Source organism: Ranitomeya imitator, chromosome 4, assembly GCF_032444005.1.
Source record: "Ranitomeya imitator isolate aRanImi1 chromosome 4, aRanImi1.pri, whole genome shotgun sequence".
NCBI classification, from domain to species: domain Eukaryota; kingdom Metazoa; phylum Chordata; class Amphibia; order Anura; family Dendrobatidae; genus Ranitomeya; species Ranitomeya imitator.
Genome location: NC_091285.1, coordinates 646,458,342 through 646,481,242, shown reverse-complemented (window position 1 = coordinate 646,481,242; position 22,901 = coordinate 646,458,342). Strand labels below are relative to the sequence as shown.

Below are 22,901 nucleotides of genomic sequence, written 5' to 3'. Positions count from 1 at the left end.
AGTTCCCACCTCTGCACAGGGGGAATTTCGAACCATCTCTGCTGTGGTCTCCCATTCTTCTCCAGCCGCAGTAGAGTCTGCTCAGCGGAGACGTCGTTCCCAGCGTCTTGCTCAGTCTCACTCTGTGCATAGGATTACTGCTGCTTTTCCTGCTTCTGCCATTGAAGTCAGTGCTGGGCAGCGGCGAGCAGTTGCTTTTGGGACTAAGTCCTGCTTTTTCCCTTCTGAGCATGCCCAGGGTGAGATCTCCCGTTGGAGATCGAGGGTCACAAGCTCAGATGCTGCAGCGGTTCCCATTGGTCCTCCAGGAAGGTCTTGAAGGTGCTAAACTTCTGTGGCAGCTTCCCATTGGTCCTTTATTGGAAGGTCCTGAACGTGCTGCAGCTATATAAGCCTCGCATGACCGCATGGCCATGCGCAAGTGTACATTTGTAAACGTGTGTGTGTGTTGTGAGTGAAAGTCATTAATTAATATTCCCCTCCCTATTGGATGACTGTTCGCGGAAGGTGGATGATTGCTATCTAGCGCCCGACTTAGCCATCAGCACGTTACACACCATACAGCGTCTAATTGCTGTGACCGCCAGTGCGGCGCCGTGCGCTTTCACAGCGCTTTCCTGACCCAAGCCTGGGTGGTTAGTGGCGTCCGCCAGTGTGGCACCGCATGCACTCTTGTGCATCTTTAATTATTATTTTGGTTACGCTGACACCCCATTAGCGGTGTCGAGCGCAAGTAGTCTAGACGGACTCGGATCCCAAGTCTTGGGACTGAGCTCGGTGACTCCTTGCTTGCGCTCTTGTGTGCGGTACCACGGCCCTGTGACTTAACAGGGTTCGCTTCCTTCACACAGGGTGAAGTTAACCCGTGTGTGTATTCACATTGTACTGCCATATAGTCCGTCATTACTTGGCAGCAGGTTCCATCTCTGCACTGTGGACCCCGGGCTGCGAACGCACCTTAATCTATCTTAACATTTGGTGCGTTCCGCTAGCCCTAAGAAGGTGTGATTGTGGCATGTTTGAAAGCAGAGGGGAAGGTTCCAGAAGTTAGTGATAGATTGAAGAGATGGGGTAGGGATGGGATTAGTGTAGTGGAGAGGTTGGGGAGGAGGTGGGATGGGGTCAAGTGCACAAGTGGTGAGGTGTGATTAGGAGAGATGAGCAGGCTGTCCTTCAGTGATTTTGGAGAGGGAAGTTATAGGGTTAGGGCATTGGTCTGGCATTCAAAGGGGTTCAATGTGATTGTTGCTTGTTTGAGTGCAGTGAAATCATCTTGCGAATGCGTTTTTTTCCAGCGCCGTTCTGCAATTCTGGATACTTGCCGAAGCTTTTTAGTGATGTTATTGTTCCAAGGTTGTCTATTGATTTATCGCACTCTGCTATGCATGACAAGGGTGACCGAGTCGATGGCTGATGCCAGAGTGGCATTGTAGAAACTAGTGGCAGTGTGTGTGTCGTGGAGTGAAGCTATGGAGGACAATGGCTGAATAGAGTCAGAGAGTGTGCGAGGGTCTAGATGTGCAAGGTTTCTGCGTTGGGGCGCATGTTGCTGGACATGGGTGACAGGTGTGGAGGACCGTGATGAGAAAGTGAGTAGATGGTGGTCAGACAGAGGAAGAGGGGAGGTTGTGAAGTTAGATAGGGAGCAGAAACAGGTGAAGACCAGGTCTAATGTGTGTCCGTCTGTGTAGGTGACTGAGAAGGACCACTGAGTAAGTCCAAAAGATTAAAAAAGGGACAGGAGTTTGGAGCCTGCTGACTGGTGAGTGTCAATGGGGATGTTGAAGTCACCCATGATGATGGTGGGAATGTCAGCAGACAGAAAATGAAGGAGCCAGGTGGAGAAATGGTCAATAAAGGTAGTGGTCGGGCCTGGAGGTCGGTATATGATGGCCACTTGGAGGCTGGAGGGAGAGTAGATGCGGACAGAGTGGACTTCAAAAGAGGGGATGATAAGGGAGGGTAGAGGTGGAATTGGGTTAAAGGTACAGTTGGAAGAAAGGAGAAGGCCCACTCCTCCACCATGTCTGTTGCCAGGGCGAGGAGTGTGGGGGAAGTGGAGGCCGCCGTAACATAGCGCAGCAGGGGAGGCTGTGTCAGAGGGTGTCAGCCATGTTTCAGTGAGGCCCAGGAATGAAAGATTATGAGAGGTAAAGAGGTCGTGAATCACATGCAGTTTATGGCAGACGGAGCGGGCATTCCAGAGTGATCCAGAGAGAGGGAGCAGGGTGGTGGGCATCAAGGGCACACATTTGAGGTGGGCAAGATTTTAGGTGTTTAAGTTGGGTTGGGAGCGATAGAAGGGGGTAATAATGGGTGGTATGAGCTGTGGGGGTCCAGGATTGGGAGATATGTTGCAAGCAGTGAGAAGCAGAGAGAGACAGCAGGTGGGAGAAGGAGAGTGGGCGGCTTGTTTTGTGTTTTATTAGGAGAGATCTAAGGTTAAGGAGCAAGTCAGCGGAGGAGGTCAGATGGGGAGGCAGGAGGGAAAGAGAGATTATTACTTGGCTAAAGGGTGCTGGGGTTTGGGTATAGCAAAGGAGAGTGAGGAGTAATGGAGCCAAAACTGTTAGAGCGCATGATGAGTAAGTGTGGCGGAAAGGGAAATAAATTTAGTACATTTATTAACAGTGGTTAGTCGTACCTTCTGTTCACTTTTGGCTCAGTTCTGGCAAATTTCTGCAGTTATCCTTTTAGAGCCATCCTTATAGAGACAGACCACGGTCAAGACCATGGATTTATACCATCCTTCGGGAGCCATACAAAATCAACTTGAAATTTATCCTGCTATATTTTGTCAAACAATGGACTTACCTCTAAAGTGTTTGCGTGGGTTTCTTCCCACACTTAGAAACATATATAATTTAGATTGTGATCCCCACAGAGGACCATGATGACAATGTCTGCAAAGTGCTGTGGAGAGTTAAGTAATGCTAGTTGTGCCACAAAAAAGGAACTGTGATTCCTCAGGTGGGAGCAGCATTACCGTAACCAAAACTACTAGGAAATGTGATTTTTATTGCAGTCACATCATTCAGTGGGATGACGGAGTCATGAAATAATAGTGAATGCCATGACCAATTATCATGGCATCAGAGATGGCATTGCCGTCTCCTGGTGGGCTTACGACTGGGTACATATACATGTATAAAATGTGGTGTCTACCGCCATTTGTAATGCCCTTGTTAAATGTGACCCAATTCTTGACTGTCAATCCTGAAGATCATTACTCCAGAAATCATTGTTCTAATAACCAAGCATTAATCCAGATTATCACTATATAATCCAGGGTAACCTCCGAATAATTACTCACGCAATGTTGATACCCTCTGTTGTACCAAATAAATGTGCACCAGCTCCATGACTACTGCATCCAGCGACGGGAAGTAAATGAAATATATGAAACAGTTCACACAATGAACGAGTCCTGTGAATGAATCCTGTTCTTTCTCACCTCTAGATCTCCGGTATACACACACAACACTGAAACTCAACAGCTGAATGGAAAAGTTTCATAAGGTAACATCAATGAGTCCGTACTATACTGACATGGCAGAAGACAGGTCTACAAATACAAATTCTACATCATGATTTTGTTTTATATGAGGTTTAAAGGGAATCTGTAAATATGATCACCCCCTCCCCCCCAAATCCCACACCGTATATATGGGTATGCAGGTCTTTGAAATGTAGATCTATCCACACCTTTACATCTTCTATCTGTTGCTGCTTTCCTCAGAAATCAGTGTTTTAATTCATATACAAATAATGCATTAAGTGCTCTGGGCGTGAAAAAGCACTTCCCATCTTCGGCCCTCCTTGGTTGTTTCACTGCCCAGTACCAGCCCCTTTACCGTAATTGATAGCCTACTCTCTGATTTCCTTGCCTGACTCCTCACATCACCCAGTGTGCTATCAATCAAGCGAAAGAGGCTGGTGCTGGGCAGGGAAACAAGATGGGGAGGCAGTAACTTGGAAGTGCTCTGTCACACCCATAGCACTATGCCTCATTTTCATCTTAATTAAAATGCTAATTTCTGGGCGATTTTGTACTATATAATGCTAAACTTTAGTATTGCAGACAGTATATAGTAAAAATAAAAGTCTTCAATAAAGCCCGGCCACAGGTTGAAAACTCCAGATTGAGACCCTAAACTTTAGACAGAAATCAGCTGGCAGATATTTTCTAGTGGAGGCCTAATCAGACCATATGGTCTTTTCCTACTAATAATCAACCATGTTTCCAAGTGATATTTTGTTGTGAGAGTATTCTGGTATTGTTCCTGGCAGTCTAGAGATGTCAAAGTGTTAATCACTAACTTTATTTGAGGTTTAAAGTGGTTATAACTATGGTAGACCATGATAGTAAATAATTCTTACCAAGTGGTCTAGTGCGGTTACAGGTCAACTCTGGCTCACGGGCCAAATCTGACCTCCAGGATTAGTATATTTGGCCCATGATGCCTGCTGGGTGGGCCCCCCATGTGGTATCACATTGCACTTTCAACTGTATTGGCATCTTGGATGGAGACACAGTTGAAAGCGTCAGCTGCCGCTCCATCCGCCATCATTATCCCTCTGCATCTGACGTCTCAGAACAGCGGACGCGATGACCTATTACAACGTACCCGCTGTACCAAGCAGTAAAGAGGTTAAGAGCACTTGTCACTGAGACCAGAGCAGCGGGGGAATGAAGAGGTGAGCATTTTTTTTTTTTAAATATGGGGCCCATTATTCTGTATTGAGGACAATGCAGGGCCCCATTATACTGTATAGAGCACTATGTGGGGTCCATTATACTGTATGGAGCACTATGTGGGGCCATTATACTGTATGGAGGACTATGTGAGACCTATTATACTGTGAAGAGGACTATGTGGGGCCCATTATTCTGTATACAGGACAACACAGGGCCCCATTATACCATATTGAGCACAATGTGTGGTCCATTATACTGCATGGAGCAGTTTGTGGGGTCCATTATACTGCATGGAGCACTTTGTGGGGTCCATTATACTGTATGGAACACTATGTGGGGCCATTATACTGTATCGAGGACTATGTGGGACCCATTATACTGTATGAAGCACTATGTGGGGCGATTATACTGTATGGAGGACTATATGGGAACCATTATACTGTATGGAGCACTATGTGAGGCCATTATACTGTATGGAGCACTATGTGAGGCCATTATATTGTATGGAGCACTATGTGGGGTCCATTATACTGCATGGAGCACTTTGTGGGGTCCATTATACTGTATGGAGCACTATGTGGGCCCATTATACTGTATGGAGGACTATGTGGGACCTATTATTCTGTGTGGAGGACTATGTGGGGTCCATTATACTGTATAGAAGGCAACTCAGGGCCCATTATACTGTATATAGTACTACGTGGGGTCCATTATACTGTGTAAAGGGCTGTGTGAGAATTACAGTTTGGGAATCATACTGTGATGGGGTCACCATACTTTGCTGGGGGGATTGAGGGAGGGGGTACAGTAGGGTCATCACACTGTTCATGTGGAAGAATTCACTGTGGGGGTATCTTATTGTGTTTGGGGGCACTTTTTTTGCATCATACTTTATCTGTATTATTCAAGGTTTTTTATCCTTTGTTAGGCTACGTTCACATTAGCGTTTTGCGCGTTTGCGTCGGGCGACGCAGCGGCGACGCATGCGTCATGCGCCCCTATATTTAACATGGGGGACGCATGGACATGCGTTGTGCTGCGTTGTGCGACGCATGCGTTTTTTTTGCCGCAAGCGTCGGGCGCAGAAAACGCAACAAGTTGCATTTTTCTTGTGTCCAAACTTCGGCAAAAAAGGACGCATGCGTCGCAAAACGCAGCGTTTTTGCGTGCGTTTTGGTGCGTTTTTATTTGCGTTGTGCGTTGCGTCGCCGACGCAGCGGCGCACAACGCAAATGTGAACGTAGCCGTATTACATATTTAAATTAGGCCATTGGGCCATATGCTTTTTACTGCTCTTACATAACATATTTTTTATATATATTTTATTCTAAGATGTACTTTGTCCATGGGACAACCCCTTTAAGTTTGTTTTGATATGAAAAGGTTCAATGTTATATTTGATAATAAGGAACAACTTCCCCAATTGCAGACATTTTTTTAAAATAAATATCAAGAATGGCCTACGGCTTTTTTCAAGCTTTTAATTTTGGCCCTCTATGTGATTGAGTTTGACATCCTGGCTATAGAGCATTCCCGGGATTTCTGGATACATCCCTAGTGATTTAGTTTGGTCAAGGGTCAATCACAAAACTCTAGAGCATTATTGGGATTTCTGGGTACATCCCTGGTGGGCTAGGGTGAATGGTTTATCTAGGATGATGGACAAACCAATCGTGAGCACTGCATAGTGCATGGCTTTGACAAGAAACATCAGTACAAGGCAGATGATTGAGGAGATCGTTTAGCTCTCCCTAGGGTGCTAGGAACTTTAAGATACAAGACGCCCCTCTAAATGATACCCTAGATATGTTTACCACTAGACTCACTGGGGCTATGTAAGTTCCTTATTGATGGAAGTACAGTGCACATCCCGCGCTCTCATGGCACATGTTCCATATTATTATTCCTGGAAATGACATGTCCGGAGACGCACAGACGGGAGGTTATAGTGGGGGATAATCACATCAGGGATGTACGCAGCTCATACGGCGAGTGAGTTTGGACTGTAATGCTTTACATGAAAACAACGCTCCATTTTTAAGTTACTTTGGCCCAAAATTCAAGACGTTCTAGACAGGATTGCCCCGGGAAAATCGGGACTGTTGGCGAGTATGATAGACGGCACCATTATGGAGACATCATGTGACTGGCATCTTAAAGGGAACCTGTCACGTTGTACATCCAGTCTGATCTGATGACAGTCCGGCATAGAGAAAATGAAGCTGAGCAGAATAATAGATTAAATTGTGGGAAAAGATTCAGTATAACTTGTATTTTAGTCATTGAAATCCCTGGTGTTTGTACGTAAGAGTCCAGTGGGCGGTCCTACTAACGATCGACAGCTGTCTCTGCCTATACAGTCATAAGGGAAGGCTGTCAATCATTAGTAGGCCCGCCCACTGGACTCCTGTGCATACAATCACCAGGGATTTTAGTAAATATAATGAAAGTTTGACTGAATCTTTTCCAAAATATCTCTATCAATCTGATCAGCTTCTCCTGCTCCATAATATCCTGCCGTCTTATTCCATTTTCATCATGATAGATTCACTTTAAAGAGACTGTTTAGCTAAAACGGTGATTGCTAAGCTAAATACATACTTGCCAATATTTTAAGGTTCACTTCCATTAGTTTTTTGCCCAAATTTTTGGGGCCACACCCTCTCAATGACTTTCCTCCACCCCCTTGGTTACATCACCTTTGCCTCCCATAGACATCAAAACGCAATAAATGATCGAGATTTCCCAACTCTAAGAGTTCGTCAGGTCTCCCCTTTGTCAGGACATTATGGAACACTTAGCCAAATTTTGGTAAATGTTTGAAAGGTGGAAGATCCATCTCAGGGAGAATTATGGTGGCTTGATTCCTCTTTGTATTTGGGACTTCTGAATCTTGGCTGTTTCACTGTTCATCCCCTTACCTACTATATGTCTCTATGCCATAAGGGTCTCTGTACCCCATGACATTTTAATGTGGCCCTTGGACCAGATAAAGCGTGACACCGCTTCTGGTCGCAGGAGCCTGATTTTGGAAGTTTCATCCATGTATGATAATTGTTCTGTTAACAGGTCCCTCTTACGACTCCTGGAAGTGTCACCTCGTCTAGAGGGTCCACTGTACCAGGCTCCCCCTCTACTATCACTGTAAGTAATGCCCCCGTTCATTTACCCTATTTAGTGCATGTCTCTATATTTGCAAATGTTCATTTATTTTATTTCCTAATGGGCTTTAGACATAAAGATAAATGGGTCAAAAGGTAAAGGGATTGTATTCACACAAGGCTCAATCATAATGCAAAAATTACATTAATGATATTGAATGAGATCATACTTATTGATTATATATGGGACGGATTCACTTTAATGGCTACTATGCCTTTTACTGTTATTCCCATATTCATATATCTCTTTTCAGGCTCGGATGGACAGTCGCGTCCTGGGTTACAAGGACCTTGCTGCTCTCCCGCGCGATAAAGCTATACTGGATATAGAGCGTCCAGATCTAATGATCTATGAACCACATTTCACATACACCCTTCTGGAGAATACTGAGACCCTGCGGAGCCGAGAGGTAATGGACACATATATATAAAACTAGACAGTATAGATCAATAGTATATAAAAAAAATTACAACCCCCTCCCCACAGAAATAGATAAATACAAATACAAACAAGAAATCCCTCTTGTTGTAGTCATATTCAAGTAGAAAAAAACTTTTATAAATGTCATTAGAACTAAATTCCTTAATATTGTACCTTTAAGTCGCAAATAACTTATTTTGTTTAGGGAAATGACCTGAGTGGCTGCTGTGACCAGATGATAGCATGACAGTATGTAGGAAGGATTATATACAGGTATCAGCAGTTGCTCAGGATTCAGAAAAGCAGTGTGGACAGCAGTGTGAGCAGCCTCTTCTTACCTCAACACCCGTGGTATCTCTATTTTTAGATTAGGTAGACAGGGTGGACAGCAGTGTGAGCAGCCTCTTCTTACTTCAACACGTCTGGAATCTTCAGTATTATATCAGATAGACAGGGTGGACAGCAGTGTGAGCAGCCTCTTCTTACCTCAGCACCCATAGTATCTCCAGTATTAGATCAGATAGACAGGGTAATCTGCAGTGTGAGAAGCCTCTCCTTACCTCAGCACCCGTAGTATCCCCAGTATTAGATAATAATAATAATAATAATCTTTATTTTTATATAGCGCTAACATATTCCGCAGCGCTTTACATTTTGCACACATTATCATCACTGTCCCCGATAGGGCTCACAATCTAAATTCCCTATCAGTATGTCTTTGGAATGTGGGAGGAAACCGGAGTGCCCGGAGGAAACCCACGCAAACACGGAGAGAACATACAAACTCTTTGCAGATGTTGTCCTTGGTGGGGTTTGAACCCAGGACTCCAGCGCTGCAAGGCTGCAGTGCTATCCACTGAGCCACCGTGCCGCCCTCAGATAGACAGGGTGGACAGCAGTGTGAGCAGCCTCTTCTTACCTCAGCACCTCTGGTATCTCCAGTATTAGATCAGATAGACAGGGTGGACAGCAGTGTGAGCAGCCTCTTCTTACCTCAGCACCCCTGATATCCCCAGTATTAGATCAGATAGACAGGCTGGACAGCAGTGTGAGCAGCCTCTTCTTACCTCAGCACCCGTAGTATCCCCAGTATTAGATCAGATAGACAGGGTGGACAGCAGTGTGAGCAGCCTCTTCCTACCTCAGCACCCCTGGTATCTCCAGTATTAGATCAGATAGGAAGGGTAATCTGCAGTGTGAGAGGCCTCTCCTGACATTAGCACCTCTGCTATCTCCAGTATTAGATCAGATAGACAGGGTGAAGAATAATGTGAGCAGCCTCTTCTTACTTCAGCACCCCTGGTATCTCCAGTATTAGATCAGATAGACAGGGAGGACAGCAGTGTGAGCAGCCTCTTCTTACCTCAGTACCCCTGGTATGTCAAGTATTAGATCAGAAAGACATTGTGGACAGCAGTGTGAGCAGCCTCTTCCTACCTCAGCATAGCTGGTATCTCCAGTATTAGATCAGATAGACAGGGTGGACAGCAATGTGAGCAGCCTCTTCTTACCACTTACTATCCACTGGGAACACATCTTCAAACACATGAATTGAGTCGACGGGCTTCCTACTGCCCATTTTCACAGGCATTGGTCCTTTTAGAAGTTTTCTGTCAGTTTAACAAGACAGCGGCCATTTTAATGTACTATAGTGATTACCTCCTTAAACAAAATAAGTGTAATTTGCTAATTAATGGCGTTTTGAAAATTATTTATAGTGACACATTTTTCTCTATTGGTGGAGAACCCCTTTAAAACACTTTTTACCATTGATCATATTTTGCCTCATATTGCAAAGCTAAGGAACAATTATTCAATGTGTCACAGGACACCAGACATTTGCCCCTCCTACTTCTCACGGTCCTCAGTCTGACTCCACCCATTTGTTTCAGACCTGATTCCTCTCTTATATACTTTTAGCAGTAATAAATAGGTATAGTGTCCCTTTTAAATACGATATTCTGCAGATATTTACAAAAATAGTAGAGGTGAAGAACCTGTTGGATGGGTAGGTTTTCCTTGATGCATATTTCACACTTCAAGGGCTTGTCCCACACCTAGGTCATCCATATCAAATCAGTGGGGGTCCGGTACATGGCAATCCCACCAGATGATGTTTGCTGCTGTCTCAGCAGCCATATACACATAGTGTAGAGAGCCATAACAGCACAGTTCCATACACTGCATGGTGTCCGTTTTCGAGTACTGTAGCTCAGCTTCTTTTGAAGTAAATGGCAGCAGGATACTAAACCGTCCATTAGGGCCTGTTCACACTACATTTGGCAGTGCATTAATGTTTCCGTCTAAGGCTTCTGTGGCAGTGGCTGAAAAACTATATTCAGATGTGCCCCTGACAGAGTTATTACGCAAACAGACCCAAAGTATAATATATTGGCCTCTGTTTGTCTTTCTTCCTGTTACCACTTCAGATAAGCACAAGACTTTTCAGATTGAAACCCCAGATGAAGCAAATACAGCGAAACACAGTATACACAGGGCTGTGCATGTTCATATTAGCTGGAAACAGCTGATCAGTTGTGGGGCTGGGTGTCGGAGCCCCACCGCTATAAAATTGATGACTTATCTGATATGATAGGACACTTTTAACACCTCCTATAGTTCATGGTCAAGATGATGTTCAATGGTGCAAAAAAGATTCACAGAGTACACTTGTTTGTTTTCCAGCGATCGCTGTCACCCAAGTCAATATCTCCACCTCCATCACCCGAGGTAAACAGCTAAACATTTGTAGGGTTATGGTAGGGGGCGTGAGCAGGTGAGTTTTTTTCGACCCCTTTAACTAGAGTTTTGGTCCTAAAATACCAGACACATTTTTGTGATTTTGCTCACTTGATGATGTCATGGTCCTAACTTTTATTTAAATTCTTTGTCTACCAAAATAATTTTTTTTTTGCTGTATTTTTGTGACATATAAGGCCGCATGTACTAACTTTTTATACATTTTTTTAAAACATTTATTTAGAGTAATGTACGGTATATCATAAGTAGATTTTTCTTTGTTTTAATTTATAAATTTATTGTAACATAGAGCATTAGAATGGGCTTCCTTCTTTATTTTGGACTTTTTGATCTACAGTGCACAAAAAAAATTAAGGGAACACTTAAACAACACAATGTAATTCCAAGTCAATCACTTCTGTCCAGTTATGAAGCAACACCGACTGTGAATCAATTTTGTTGTGCAAATCGAACAGACAACAGGTAGAGCTGATAGGCAATTAGCTAGACACCCCTATAATAGAGTAATTCTGCAGAGGGTGAACACTGACCATTTCTCTGTTCTCATCCTTTTTGGCTGTTGTTTTGGTCACTTTTGCATTTTGTCATTCCTCTCACCCTAGAGGTACAGTAGCATGAGGCGTTGTCTACAACCCACAAAAGGTAGTTCAGCTCATCCAGGATGGCACATCAATGCGAGCTGTGGCAAGAAGGGTAACTGTGTCTGTCAGCAGACGTGGAGGGGGGCATAAAAGGGCAACAACCCAGCAGCAGGACAGCTACATTTGTGCAAGGAGGAACAGGAGGAGCATTGCCAGAGCCCTGCAAAAATTACCTCCATGTGTCTGCTCAAACTGTCAGAAACAGACTCTATGAGGGTAGTATGAGGGCCAACGTCGACAAGTGGGTTTGGTGCTTACAGCCCTACACCGTGCAGGGCGATTTGCATTTGCTAGAGAACACCAAGATTGGCAGATTCGACATTGTGCTCGTCACAGATTACCGCAGGTTCACACTGAGCACATGTGAGTCTGAAGACGCTGTGGAGAGTGATCTGCTGCCTGCAACATCCTCCAGCATGACTGGTTTGGCAGTGGGTCAGTAATGGTGTGGGGTGGCATTTCTTTGGAGGGCCGCACAGCCCATGTGCTCGCCAGAGGTAGCCTGACTGCCATTAGGTACCGAGATGAGATCCTCAGACCCCTTGTGAGACTATATGCTGGTGCCCTGGGTTCCTTTTGATGCATGACAATGCTAGGCCTCATGTTGCTGAAGTGTGTCAGCAGCAGTTCCTGCATGATGAAGGCATTGATGCTATGGACTGGCCTGTGCATTCCCCAGACCTGAATCCAACCAAGCACATCTGGGACATCATGTCTCGTTCTATCCACCAATGCCATGTTGCACCACAGACTGTCCAGGAGTTGAGTGTCCTTTTAATCCATGTCTGGGAAGAGATCTTTCAGGAGAACATTCGCAGCCTCATCAGGAGCATGCCCAGGTATTGTAGAGAGGTCATACAGGCACGTGGAGGCCACACACACTACTGAGCATCATTTCCTTGTCTTGAGGCATTTCCACTGAAGTTGGATCAGCCTGTAATTTGATTTTCCACTTTGATTTTGAGTATCATTCCAAATCCAGACCTCCGTGGGAGATTAATTTTCATTTACATTGATCATTTTAATGTTTTATAATTCTCAACACATTCCACTATGCAATGAATATAGATTTACAACTGGAATATTTCATTCAATGATATCTAGGATGTGGTATTTTAGTGTTCCCTTTATTTTTTGAATAGTGTATGATATGTAAAGTCTCAGGTTACGTGATTTGGCTGCGTTCACACATTGCACTACGTCCCGCCTGCAGGGAAAAATGCATGCACAAGTGTGCAGGTAGCCCCTCAGTGTTCCCACAAGCTCATGCACTCATTGGTGGACACAGGCGGGTACGGCTGTCGGCTGAACGATGTTGTTGAGAAATGCCAGTCTGCATGTTGGGGTGGGTGGCTTAAGTTTTGTTTATTTTTCTGAATTTTATTTTAATTATTTTCCCTAACATTTTTTTCACATTAGCGATAATAATTGGCTTCTGTGTTCTCCACAGTGTCCAGAATTCAGGAGCAATAAACCCGTACCATATATTTACAATGGCGTACATGTATGATGTTTAAGTTGTATTAGGTTACGTCCACCTTATACATTAGAGCAAAATTGGGCGTTCACACTGATTTTGATGGGGCTGGCCGACTAAATTATGCTTATTTCCAACAAATGAGGTTGGAAGAAAGAAGGATTGGGCATGTTGAATTTCAATGCCCAATCAATTTTTGATCCCATGGAAGATACATCACCAGTAGAGGTATCTGACAACGGGTTACTCCCCTCTTTTCAATGATTCCCCCCGGCAAACTGAATGTGCATGTGTGGGGGGAGGGGGATGGAAGGTCCCGGTGGAATATGGTAGTTTTTGGCCAAACAAGCAGTTATGGGCACTTTATAATGGTCTTACTTACGGTTTCTTTTTACACAGGTCACTGCACTCTGGGCAGACAACAAGTCTATAGTAAGTGGCTCAACTCCACCAGGTACCCGTGGAGGAACCAATTCTCCCAGAGGAGGACTGCAACATTTCCACTGCCCAGGTAAAATTGAGGTTTTGTGGTACCATGGATTTCACATCTGGAGCAGAACAATATTGTATCATACAATTATTAGGTTCTGTAGAAGGACGTAGATCTGGGTATTTATTATGATGGAATATAGGCTGAACTGGATGGACAAATGTCTTTTTTCGGCCTTACTAACTATGTTACTATGTTACTATGTTACATCACTTACCACGTTTTCCCATGTGCCACTCACTCTGTGCTCTGTTTCTTCAGAGATTTCTCAGGCTGAGCCAAATCTCTACAAGAAGCCACCAATCTACAGGCAGAGAGGTGAGAAGACCCCACTGACCATGCCGGTACCCTCTGGCACTTACCTCTCATCTCAGCCTTGATTTTAATACTCTTCTTCTAGAATCGGCGCTCTCCCACAGACCATCCGATGACCCCATAGTAGAGTCCTCTAAATTCCCAGCTGCGAAGCCTCCAGACCCAAATCAGCCAGCGAAGATCGAAACCGATTACTGGCCATGTCCTCCTTCCTTGGCCGTCGTAGGTGAGCGCGATCAGCCATTCGGCATGAGCTGCAAGCCCCAAGACGAGGACATGCCGCCTAACGCCACCTATTCTTTCTTTAGAGTCAGAGAGACGACACCGCAGGGAATCCAAAGGAGACGAGGAGGGTGAGGAAAGTGAGGAGGTGAGAGAACTGAAAGAACGGCACGTAGTGGAGCTGACCAAGGTAAAGCACGGTATTTTATAAAAAACTAATGTATAAATCACCAAGGAACACATTCACACCGATTACCTTTCACCGTATAGATCCAGTCTAACCTAGGAAGACTCATCCTAAAAGAAGAAATGCAGAAGGGAGGGACCCCGCGAAGAAAAACTCGTTCTCTGCCGGACCGGACTCCAATCTACACACGTAAGTATCAGGGTAGGCGCAGACGAGAAAAACAGTCCAGATAGTCTCATCAGTCTTTGATCAGAGTGGCATTGGTTTTTCTTGGAGGTGGAGAGAAGAAAAAAGTTTCTTCGCCTTCTCCATTCTGTCAGTCCGTGAAAATCTGACCACAACTGAGTATCATCCGAGTACGGGCCAATGTTTTTCATGGACCCATAGACTTGCATTGACGATTTTGACACTCATTTCAGAATGGGACATGCCTCTGATTTTTTCCTCAGACCACTCAGTCAGAGGAAAAAAAAAATCGGACATGTGCACAGCCCCATAGAATATCATGGATAGCACTAGTCTTCTATAATCGGTTGTGTACACGAGCCCTCAGTGGACCCTTCTTCCTTCCATTATCTGCCATCAGGAGTCAGGACACCCTTATACATAACATAGTCGAATGGTCCCGTGAATCAGTATGGGCATCCTAACATGGCTCCCACCTACTATGCGCCATTTATACTGGTGTTCTTTGTGGTACAGGGAGCCTACGGTACCCTCAGGGACCAAGGCCATTTTGTGACTTCATGAAGCCCCTATAGCTAACTAGTCCTTTTCTTCCCAATTCCACCCCACCCAATAAATAAAGCTGGAGGTCCAGGATCTACTATGTGTTTTCTGACATGTCAGTGCTCTTTCTCCACAGCCATTCACTCTGGATATGGAAGGAGCAGCTTATCGAGGGTAGGTGTTTACGGCACTGTCTGCTCAATATGCTTCTATACCGATTGCTACCCATGGCCGCTGCGCTATGTAATAACTATGATGTTCTCCGTCTTTAGCTGCAGTCTGCAGAATTTCATCACCCGGACCGGCAGAGGGAGAGCACAGGTTAGGAGGAAATGCTTTGCAATCTGTATATTCCTAAATCTCCAGAGACCACCATCCATGGTCTCGTACGTTACCACCATTAAAGGAGCTGTGCTGTGAAAACAGGAGTACTGATCGGTTGGGGTCTGACTGCTGGGAGCCGCATCGAATAGGGATTTTATTCCTTGATAGCGCACTTTTATCCATTACAAAATGGCGCGTCAGGTTGGATGCCCAACTCCGCTCCATTTGTTCTCTAGGGGGCTTCTGGAAAAAGGGCAGCTGTCGCACCACTATAGGGATTGAATGAAGCAGTGGTCAATCGTGTGCACTGCCCGCTATTCTAAAGTAAAAGTGCCCTGCTCCACTGATCAGTGTGGGCACAGAGGTCGGACGTCCACTGATCTACATATCATTAATCCCATAGTTAGGTGATAATTTGTTTTTACAGGGTCTCTGGGGTCTCCATTAGACTTGGTTGCCAAGCAGATGGCTCCTGTGAAGTCCCTCCCCTGCTTAGCGACATTTGCATATGAAAAAAATATATATACTTTTTTTAAAACGAGAAAATTTATAATTAAATCATGGCTCCTCTCAGCACAAGGTGCCCTACAAGGATTGGTGCTTAGTTTGGATTTTGGAGCCGGCGGACTCTCTTTTTTTTACCTCCTTGGCTTTCCCTTGACATGTTAGAGACTACACCAGTCTTACTTAGGTCACACCCTGTATTATTAGTAATATTTTTTAATAATAATGAATATTTTGGGCTAAATAATTACTTCTTGTTTTTCAGGGTTTCAGGTAAGCGTTCATAGGGAAGGGATGGGGAAGATGGATTCACATGGTCAGGACCCAGTGCATCCAGAAATGTCTTCTATGTCCTGCAGAACGGTGAAGGGCAGAGGACCAGGATGGATCGGGGAAACTCTCTCCCCAGCATGCTGGAGCAGAAGGTATGTAATGAAGAATAATTAGGATATGTTCTCATGGAGTTTTTCACCTAAATTTTGACGCTGATCTGCTTCAAAATCCACATCAAAAAGTATTCATATGGTAAGTGAAGTGATTATCAATGTGGACTTTAAAGCGGATCCACTTCTAAATCCACATAAAAAGATTCCATGTAAACATACTCTGTTTGTTTTGCCATTCAAATAAAAGGGAAGCCTGAATTTTGGCACATAATCAGCACCAAAACCATGGCAAAGGCCTCATTGTGATCACAACCTTTGACGTAACAGTGGCTATGTGCACACAACGTCTTTTTCAGGCGGAAACCACCAGCGAAACCTATCAAAAACTTTCAAAAGAATGAACATAAGCGTCTTTTAACCACTTCACGTTTCTAAAAACGACAAGAAGTTAAAAGGAGACACATGTCCATTCCTCTGGTGTTTTCTGCTGAGATGACGCTCAATTTTGCAATACAGGTTAGGCTACTTTCACACTGGCGTTGTTTTGAATACGTCGCAATGCGTCATTTAGGGGAAAAAACGCATCCTGCAAAGTTGTTTGCAGGATGCGTTTTTGCCCCATAGAGTAACATTACCGACGCATTGCGACGTACTGACACACGTCGCAAACGTCGTGCGACGGTTGCGCCGTGTTGTGGCAGACCGTCGGGAGCAAAAACGTTAAACATAACGTTTTTTGCTGCCGACGGACCGCTATTTCTGACCGCGCATGCGCAGCCGGAACTCCGCCCCCACCTCCCCGCACCTCACAATGGGGCAGCGGATTCGCCGAAGAAATGCATCCGCTGCACCTGTTGTGTGACGCATCAAACGCTAGCATCGGAATCTCGGCTCGACGTTCTGCGACGGGCCGAATGCGACGCTAGTGTGAAAGTAGCCTTAATGGGAAATCTCAAACGATGTCCAGAAGACAACCGGATGTTTTTTTGGCCATTTTGCCATCAATTTTGCTTTTTTTTAAAAATTTAAATAATAATAATAATAGTAATAATAATAATAATAATAATAAAGGCTAGGGAAAAAAACACGAGAAAACCCAGAAAAAAACTGCCTGCCTCCAAACACACGAAGTGACCCGTGACTTCTTTGATGTGGATTCTGCTTGAAATCCCATCCAAACATGACAACTGAAAAGATGGAAACAACAACAACAAAAAAAACATGGTAAAACTGATTAGGAAACAGATCTGAAAACATCATTAAAAAAAAAACGTGGATTTCTCTTGAAAATCATGTCAGACGGTAAAATGGTCTGGTAAACCAAAATAACAGAAACTTGGAATATTTAGGCTTTATTTAGGGTGGGAAGTCCTTTCTATATTCCTCTTACTGAATACGTTACATATAAGACCACTGGCTACTTTCCACCAACAGTTTTTCCTAGGGCTTATTCACACGTAGCTTTTTTTTCTGTGAGCTTTTTCAGGTAAAAAAAAAAAAAGAAAACATTTTACAATAGCAGCAAAATTAAAAGAGATTTCTAAAATCTCATTCACACAGTGCGTTTTTTGTTGGATTTTTTTTTTTTTTAAAGCTGCGGTTCCTAAAATTCACAGCGTTTTTGCTGTGGTTTTTTTTCGTGCAATGTGTGACTGTGATTTTGAAAAAAAACCCATTTATTTGTACTGTTCACAGAATCTACACCGCAAATCCTCAATGTCTGAATTTGGCCTAAGAGAAATTTATTTCTAACTAATATTTTATTTTTCCAATTTTTCTTTCGCAGATATTTCCTTATGAAATGTTAATAGTAACAAATAGGGGGCGCCAGAAACTACCTCCTGGGGTGGATAAGACTCAGCTAGAGGTAAGGAGAAAATGGGTTTGTTCCTCTGGAGTATATGTAATACCACACATCCATCAGCCATAACCTTAAAATAATGCCACCTGTAAAAGAGGGATAACTTAGGTGGCAAGTGACTAGGTAGCTCTTGAAGTTGATGTGTTGGAGGCAGGAAAAATGGGCAAGTGCACGTGAAAATGTGTCTCCGATCCCCCCAAATCTCAGCCCAATCAATTGTAGGAGTGGTGGGCTATTGTGTTCCTACCCCTGAAGACACCAATGTTTTATATATATATATATATATATATATATATATATATATATATATATATATATATATATATATATTGTACATTGTAACCAGTCTGTGATATGGGGTAGTATAAGTACTGTTATTACAGTAATGTGAAATATGCATGGAACATGGCAGGATATGTTGGTGCTAAGTATAAGGATAGGACATATGATGTGGACCATGGTTAGTACATACTAATCATACTGTTAACGGGAACCTGTCACCCCCAAAATCAACGGTGAGCTAAGCCCACCGGTATCAGGGGCTTATCTACAGCAGTCTGTAATGCTGTAGATAAGCCCCCGATGAATCCTAAAAGATGAGATAAAAAGGTTAGATTATACTCACCTGGGCGGGCGGTCCGATTCAATGGGCGTCGCGGTCCGGGGCCTCTCATCTTCTTACGATGACGTCCTCTTCTGGTGTGCGGATATTCCGGTAACATCAGGAGCTCAAGGTCCGGCATAAGGGCTAAAGGGCGCATCTGGTCCTTTGGCGCACAGAAGATGGACGTGGAACCGTGTGAAGGTAATGGATTCAGGATACACTGCGGAACTGGTTATGAAATCTCTGGGGCTGAGGGAGCCAGTGGGAGCAGGCATAGTCCAGGAGGAACGAATGGTAAGGTTCAAGATGTATTGTGCTAAGGAAGGAAGGAACCAGAAGTGTTGTGCCAAATTCCACATGTTGCCATCTGATGAACACGAACTGACTAGAAAACGTTTGCTTGTTGCAATGAACTTGGTGTCCCCTGAGTTGTGTGCGGTGGCTCCTAAGGACAGAGTAACTTTTATTATTATACTTTTTGTTTTGCAACACTTTTTTTTTGTTTGTTTGTTCCTTTTTTTTTCCCCTCAACAACTTTCCTTATTGAGAAGTTTTAGACAGATTCTTGAAATGCAACTTTCACCAAATGTCCCGGGACGCATCTCACTCCCATTTCCTCCCCTCTCTGGAGTAATGTTTCGGGGGAAATTATCAGTTTGGTGAATGTTGATGACATTTTATGGGATTTGGGAGTTTTCGGGATAAAAAAAAAGTCAAACAAAAAAACAGACGACTTTAAAAACGCTTTTAATTTTTCTTTTTGTGACAAATTTGTGAACCTCAATCAATTCAAAGACCTCGCCCTATCCTGGATCTTCTCATACCTTTCCAACCGGCATTCAGCGTCTCCCACTCCCACACTACTTCCTCATCCCACCCTCTCTCTGCTGGAGTCCCCCAAGGCTCTGTTCTAGGACCCCTACTCTTCTCAATCTATACACTTGGCTTCCAGTACCACCTCTATGCTGATGACACTCAGATCTACCTCTCTGGCCCAGATGTCACCTCTCTGCTGTCCAGAATCCCGGAGTGTCTATCAGCCATATCCTCCTTCTTCTCCTCTCGCTTCCTCAGACTCAATGTGGAAAAATCTGAACTCATCATCTTTCCTCCATCTCATAGATCTTCCTTACCTGACCTATCGCAATCAATGACATCATGCTTTCCCCTGTACCGGAAAGTCCGCTGCCTCGGAGTAACCCTGGACTCTGTCCTTCAAACTGCACGTCCAAGCTCTTTCCACCTCCTGTCGCCTCCAGCTCAGAAATATCTCCAGAATCCGTCCTTTCCTCAACCGTCAATCTACTAAAATGCTTGTGCATGCCCTCATTATCTCCTGCCTTGACTACTGCAACATCCTTTTCTGTGGCCTCCCTGCTAACACCCTTGCACCTCTCCAGTCCATCCTTAGCTGCCCGACAAATTCATCTCTCTCCTCGCTACTCCTTCACTTCCCCCCCTCTGCAAATCTCTTCACTGGCTCCCATTCCCTCAGCGTATCCAGTTCAAACTACTAATACTGACCTACAAAGCCATCCATAACCTGTTTCCTCCATATATCTCTGAACTAATCTTCCGGTATATTCCCTCACGTAATCTCCGGTCCTCCCAAGACCTCCTCTCCTCCACACTTATCCGCTCCTTACCCAACCGCCTCCAAGACTTCTCCTGAATATCCCCCATCCTCTGGAATTCTTTGCCCCAACACGTCCGACTATCAACCACATTCAGATCCTTCAGACGGAACCTGAAAACGCTCAGAGTCAAAACAAAAGAAAGTCAAAACCGCACCCTTTTCTTTATAGATTGAAGGTCTCAGCGGACACAAGGGCGCACGTCCAAAACCAGGGAGCCCATCCGGGTTACAGTACCAAGACCACAAAGAACAAAAAGACAGCGCCACAACGGATGGTGAAAAAATAAGAGCTTACATTTATTCTGTCTCCTGTAGCGACGTTTCAGTCAACAGACCTTCATCAAGCTGACGGTGCTTGATAAAGGTCTGAAAATGAAGAAAGACGCGGCAACACTCACCGATCCTGTAAAGCGGGCTTTACCTCTTTATTCAAGTAAGTGTGAGACCATCTTCACGGCACGGGGGAAACAGAATGAAGGAGGTGAGCGGGGGAGAGGACAACAGCCGTTTCGCGCCTGCACCGGCGCTTCTACGGGTCTGTTGACCGAAATGTCGCTACAGGAGGCAGAATAAATGTAAGATATTATTTTTTCACCATCCATTGTGGCGCTGTCTTTTTGTTCTTTGTGGTCTTGGAACATGAAAACCCACCTCTTCAGGAAAGCCTACAGCCTGCAATAACCCCGCTGCCTCCTCACGACTACCGGACCCTCAACCTACTGTCTCCTTCCCCACCATCCTGTAGAATGTAAGCTCGCAAGGGCAGGGTCCTCGCCCCTCTGTATCAGTCTGTCATTGTTCGTTTGTTTACTGTAAGTGATATCTGTAATTTTTAATGTAACCCCTTCTCATGTACAGCACCATGGAATCAATGGTGCTATATAAATAATCATTTGGAGCAGAAAAACACCAGCAAATTCCAGAAGACAAAATAAGTGACAAATCACAAATGATGACGCACGCCCCATGTCTTGAAGGGTCAAGAGTTATTTTGGTGGCAGGAGGGTATTAGGCTGGTGTTTGTTTTTTTGTTATGGCCGATTGGTAATTATGCCGTGGATACTACAATGTCACCTATTCCATAGGGCGCTAATACAATTTTTTTATTTGTTCTTCTCCACAGAGATATCTCTCCCCTGAGGACTTTCAGCGGGTCTTCTCCATGACATTGGATGAGTTTGTAAGGATGCCATTGTGGAGAAGAAATGAGCTCAAGCGGAAACTGCTCCTCTTCTAGGGGCGACAACTGCGCCGTCACCACCAGGGAAGAGCGGGGTACATGGGGTGACCCGAGGAGATGGACTCTACAGAGTGTGACCAGCATGTCTGATAGGAGTGACCTCGCGGGGCCAGAGAACCCACCTAAACATGTCAATCATCCCATGTCAATCGAGAACCCACCACCTCCCCATTACTTAGGACACCTCAGATTCCTGTAGGACCAAAATGAAGATATACATTAGACACCCCCTAATTATGCAATGCCGATCTATTCCACTAGTCTGTGTGAAGGACCACAAGTACAATAATCTCCGGCAGACGACGTATCCTCAACACAACCCTATGTAGACAAGTCCTCACACACCGGATAGCAGAACCTATTCTGATAACCCTTCTGTATTAGGCGACATTCACACTTATTTATGGACATATCAGATTGCACATAGCTTCTAGGGTCTTTTGTTTGCACATATTACAGCATTCACCCCCCATAATAAACCTCAAACCAATAATTACAATTTAGTGAGTAGGGGGGCGGAGGTGCTACTACCCCGGCATTATATGCTGCCAGCGCTGTGTGTGTGCAATATGGGTGAGTGCTTTCAGTTTACCGCATTCCCATGTTCTTCTTCAGGACAACCTGACACTTATCTCTCTCCCAAAAAATGGCAGATTTTGACCCCTCTCTTCTGCTGTGTGTGGTTTGTGATATGCTGACTTTTTTGGTACATCTGTGTGTCATACCATTCACCTCCCCGTTCCATCCCATACCGCGTCACACGTACTCTCAACCCCGTCACTCCGGTATTTCCTAAACTTCTCTACTCGTCCACACAACTATTCGCTTTTCCACTACTCTTCTCCTGACCCTTTTCTTTCACTCATGACTTCGACCTTCTACATACGTGTCCTGTGTCCACTCTTGGTGTTAAAGCTTTCTCTTTTTCAAAATTTCTGGCTTCTGATGTATAATTAATATTATTATAATTATTAAAGGTTACTGAATATTGTGGCTCGGGTATTATTACACAGGTTTAGGTATTGTATGAGCTCCATGTACATTTCCATAAGATCGATCCTTGATGTCAATGGTGAACACTAAATTTGAGAACAGAAAGTGATGTCATCGGCGTAAACATTTTTTTTTTTTTACAAGTTTTCCCCTCTGTGGTCTCTGTTTCCAAGTTGGTTGGTGAAGACTAGCTGCTATGATGTCTTCTATACACAGCTAGAAGTAGCATAAAGGAAATTATACAACAGTAC

At 44.3% G+C, this 22,901-nt stretch overlaps 1 protein-coding gene across 1 annotated transcript in view; it reads left to right on the top strand.

The window, feature by feature from the left end:
• DMTN (dematin actin binding protein) overlaps nucleotides 1-22,648 on the top strand; it is a 59,429-nt gene extending 36,781 nt beyond the window's left edge. Inside the window, 15 exon segments of the mRNA XM_069766997.1 lie at nucleotides 3,461-3,519; nucleotides 7,769-7,843; nucleotides 8,115-8,270; nucleotides 10,967-11,011; nucleotides 13,559-13,670; nucleotides 13,911-13,967; nucleotides 14,050-14,190; nucleotides 14,273-14,376; nucleotides 14,457-14,562; nucleotides 15,239-15,276; nucleotides 15,375-15,423; nucleotides 16,196-16,240; nucleotides 16,243-16,355; nucleotides 18,103-18,183; nucleotides 21,541-22,648. Of these exon segments, the coding sequence (XP_069623098.1) occupies nucleotides 3,502-3,519; nucleotides 7,769-7,843; nucleotides 8,115-8,270; nucleotides 10,967-11,011; nucleotides 13,559-13,670; nucleotides 13,911-13,967; nucleotides 14,050-14,190; nucleotides 14,273-14,376; nucleotides 14,457-14,562; nucleotides 15,239-15,276; nucleotides 15,375-15,423; nucleotides 16,196-16,240; nucleotides 16,243-16,355; nucleotides 18,103-18,183; nucleotides 21,541-21,654 (1,254 nt within the window). The 5' untranslated portion in view covers nucleotides 3,461-3,501 and the 3' untranslated portion in view covers nucleotides 21,655-22,648.
• Nucleotides 22,649-22,901: the final 253 nt, after the last annotated feature.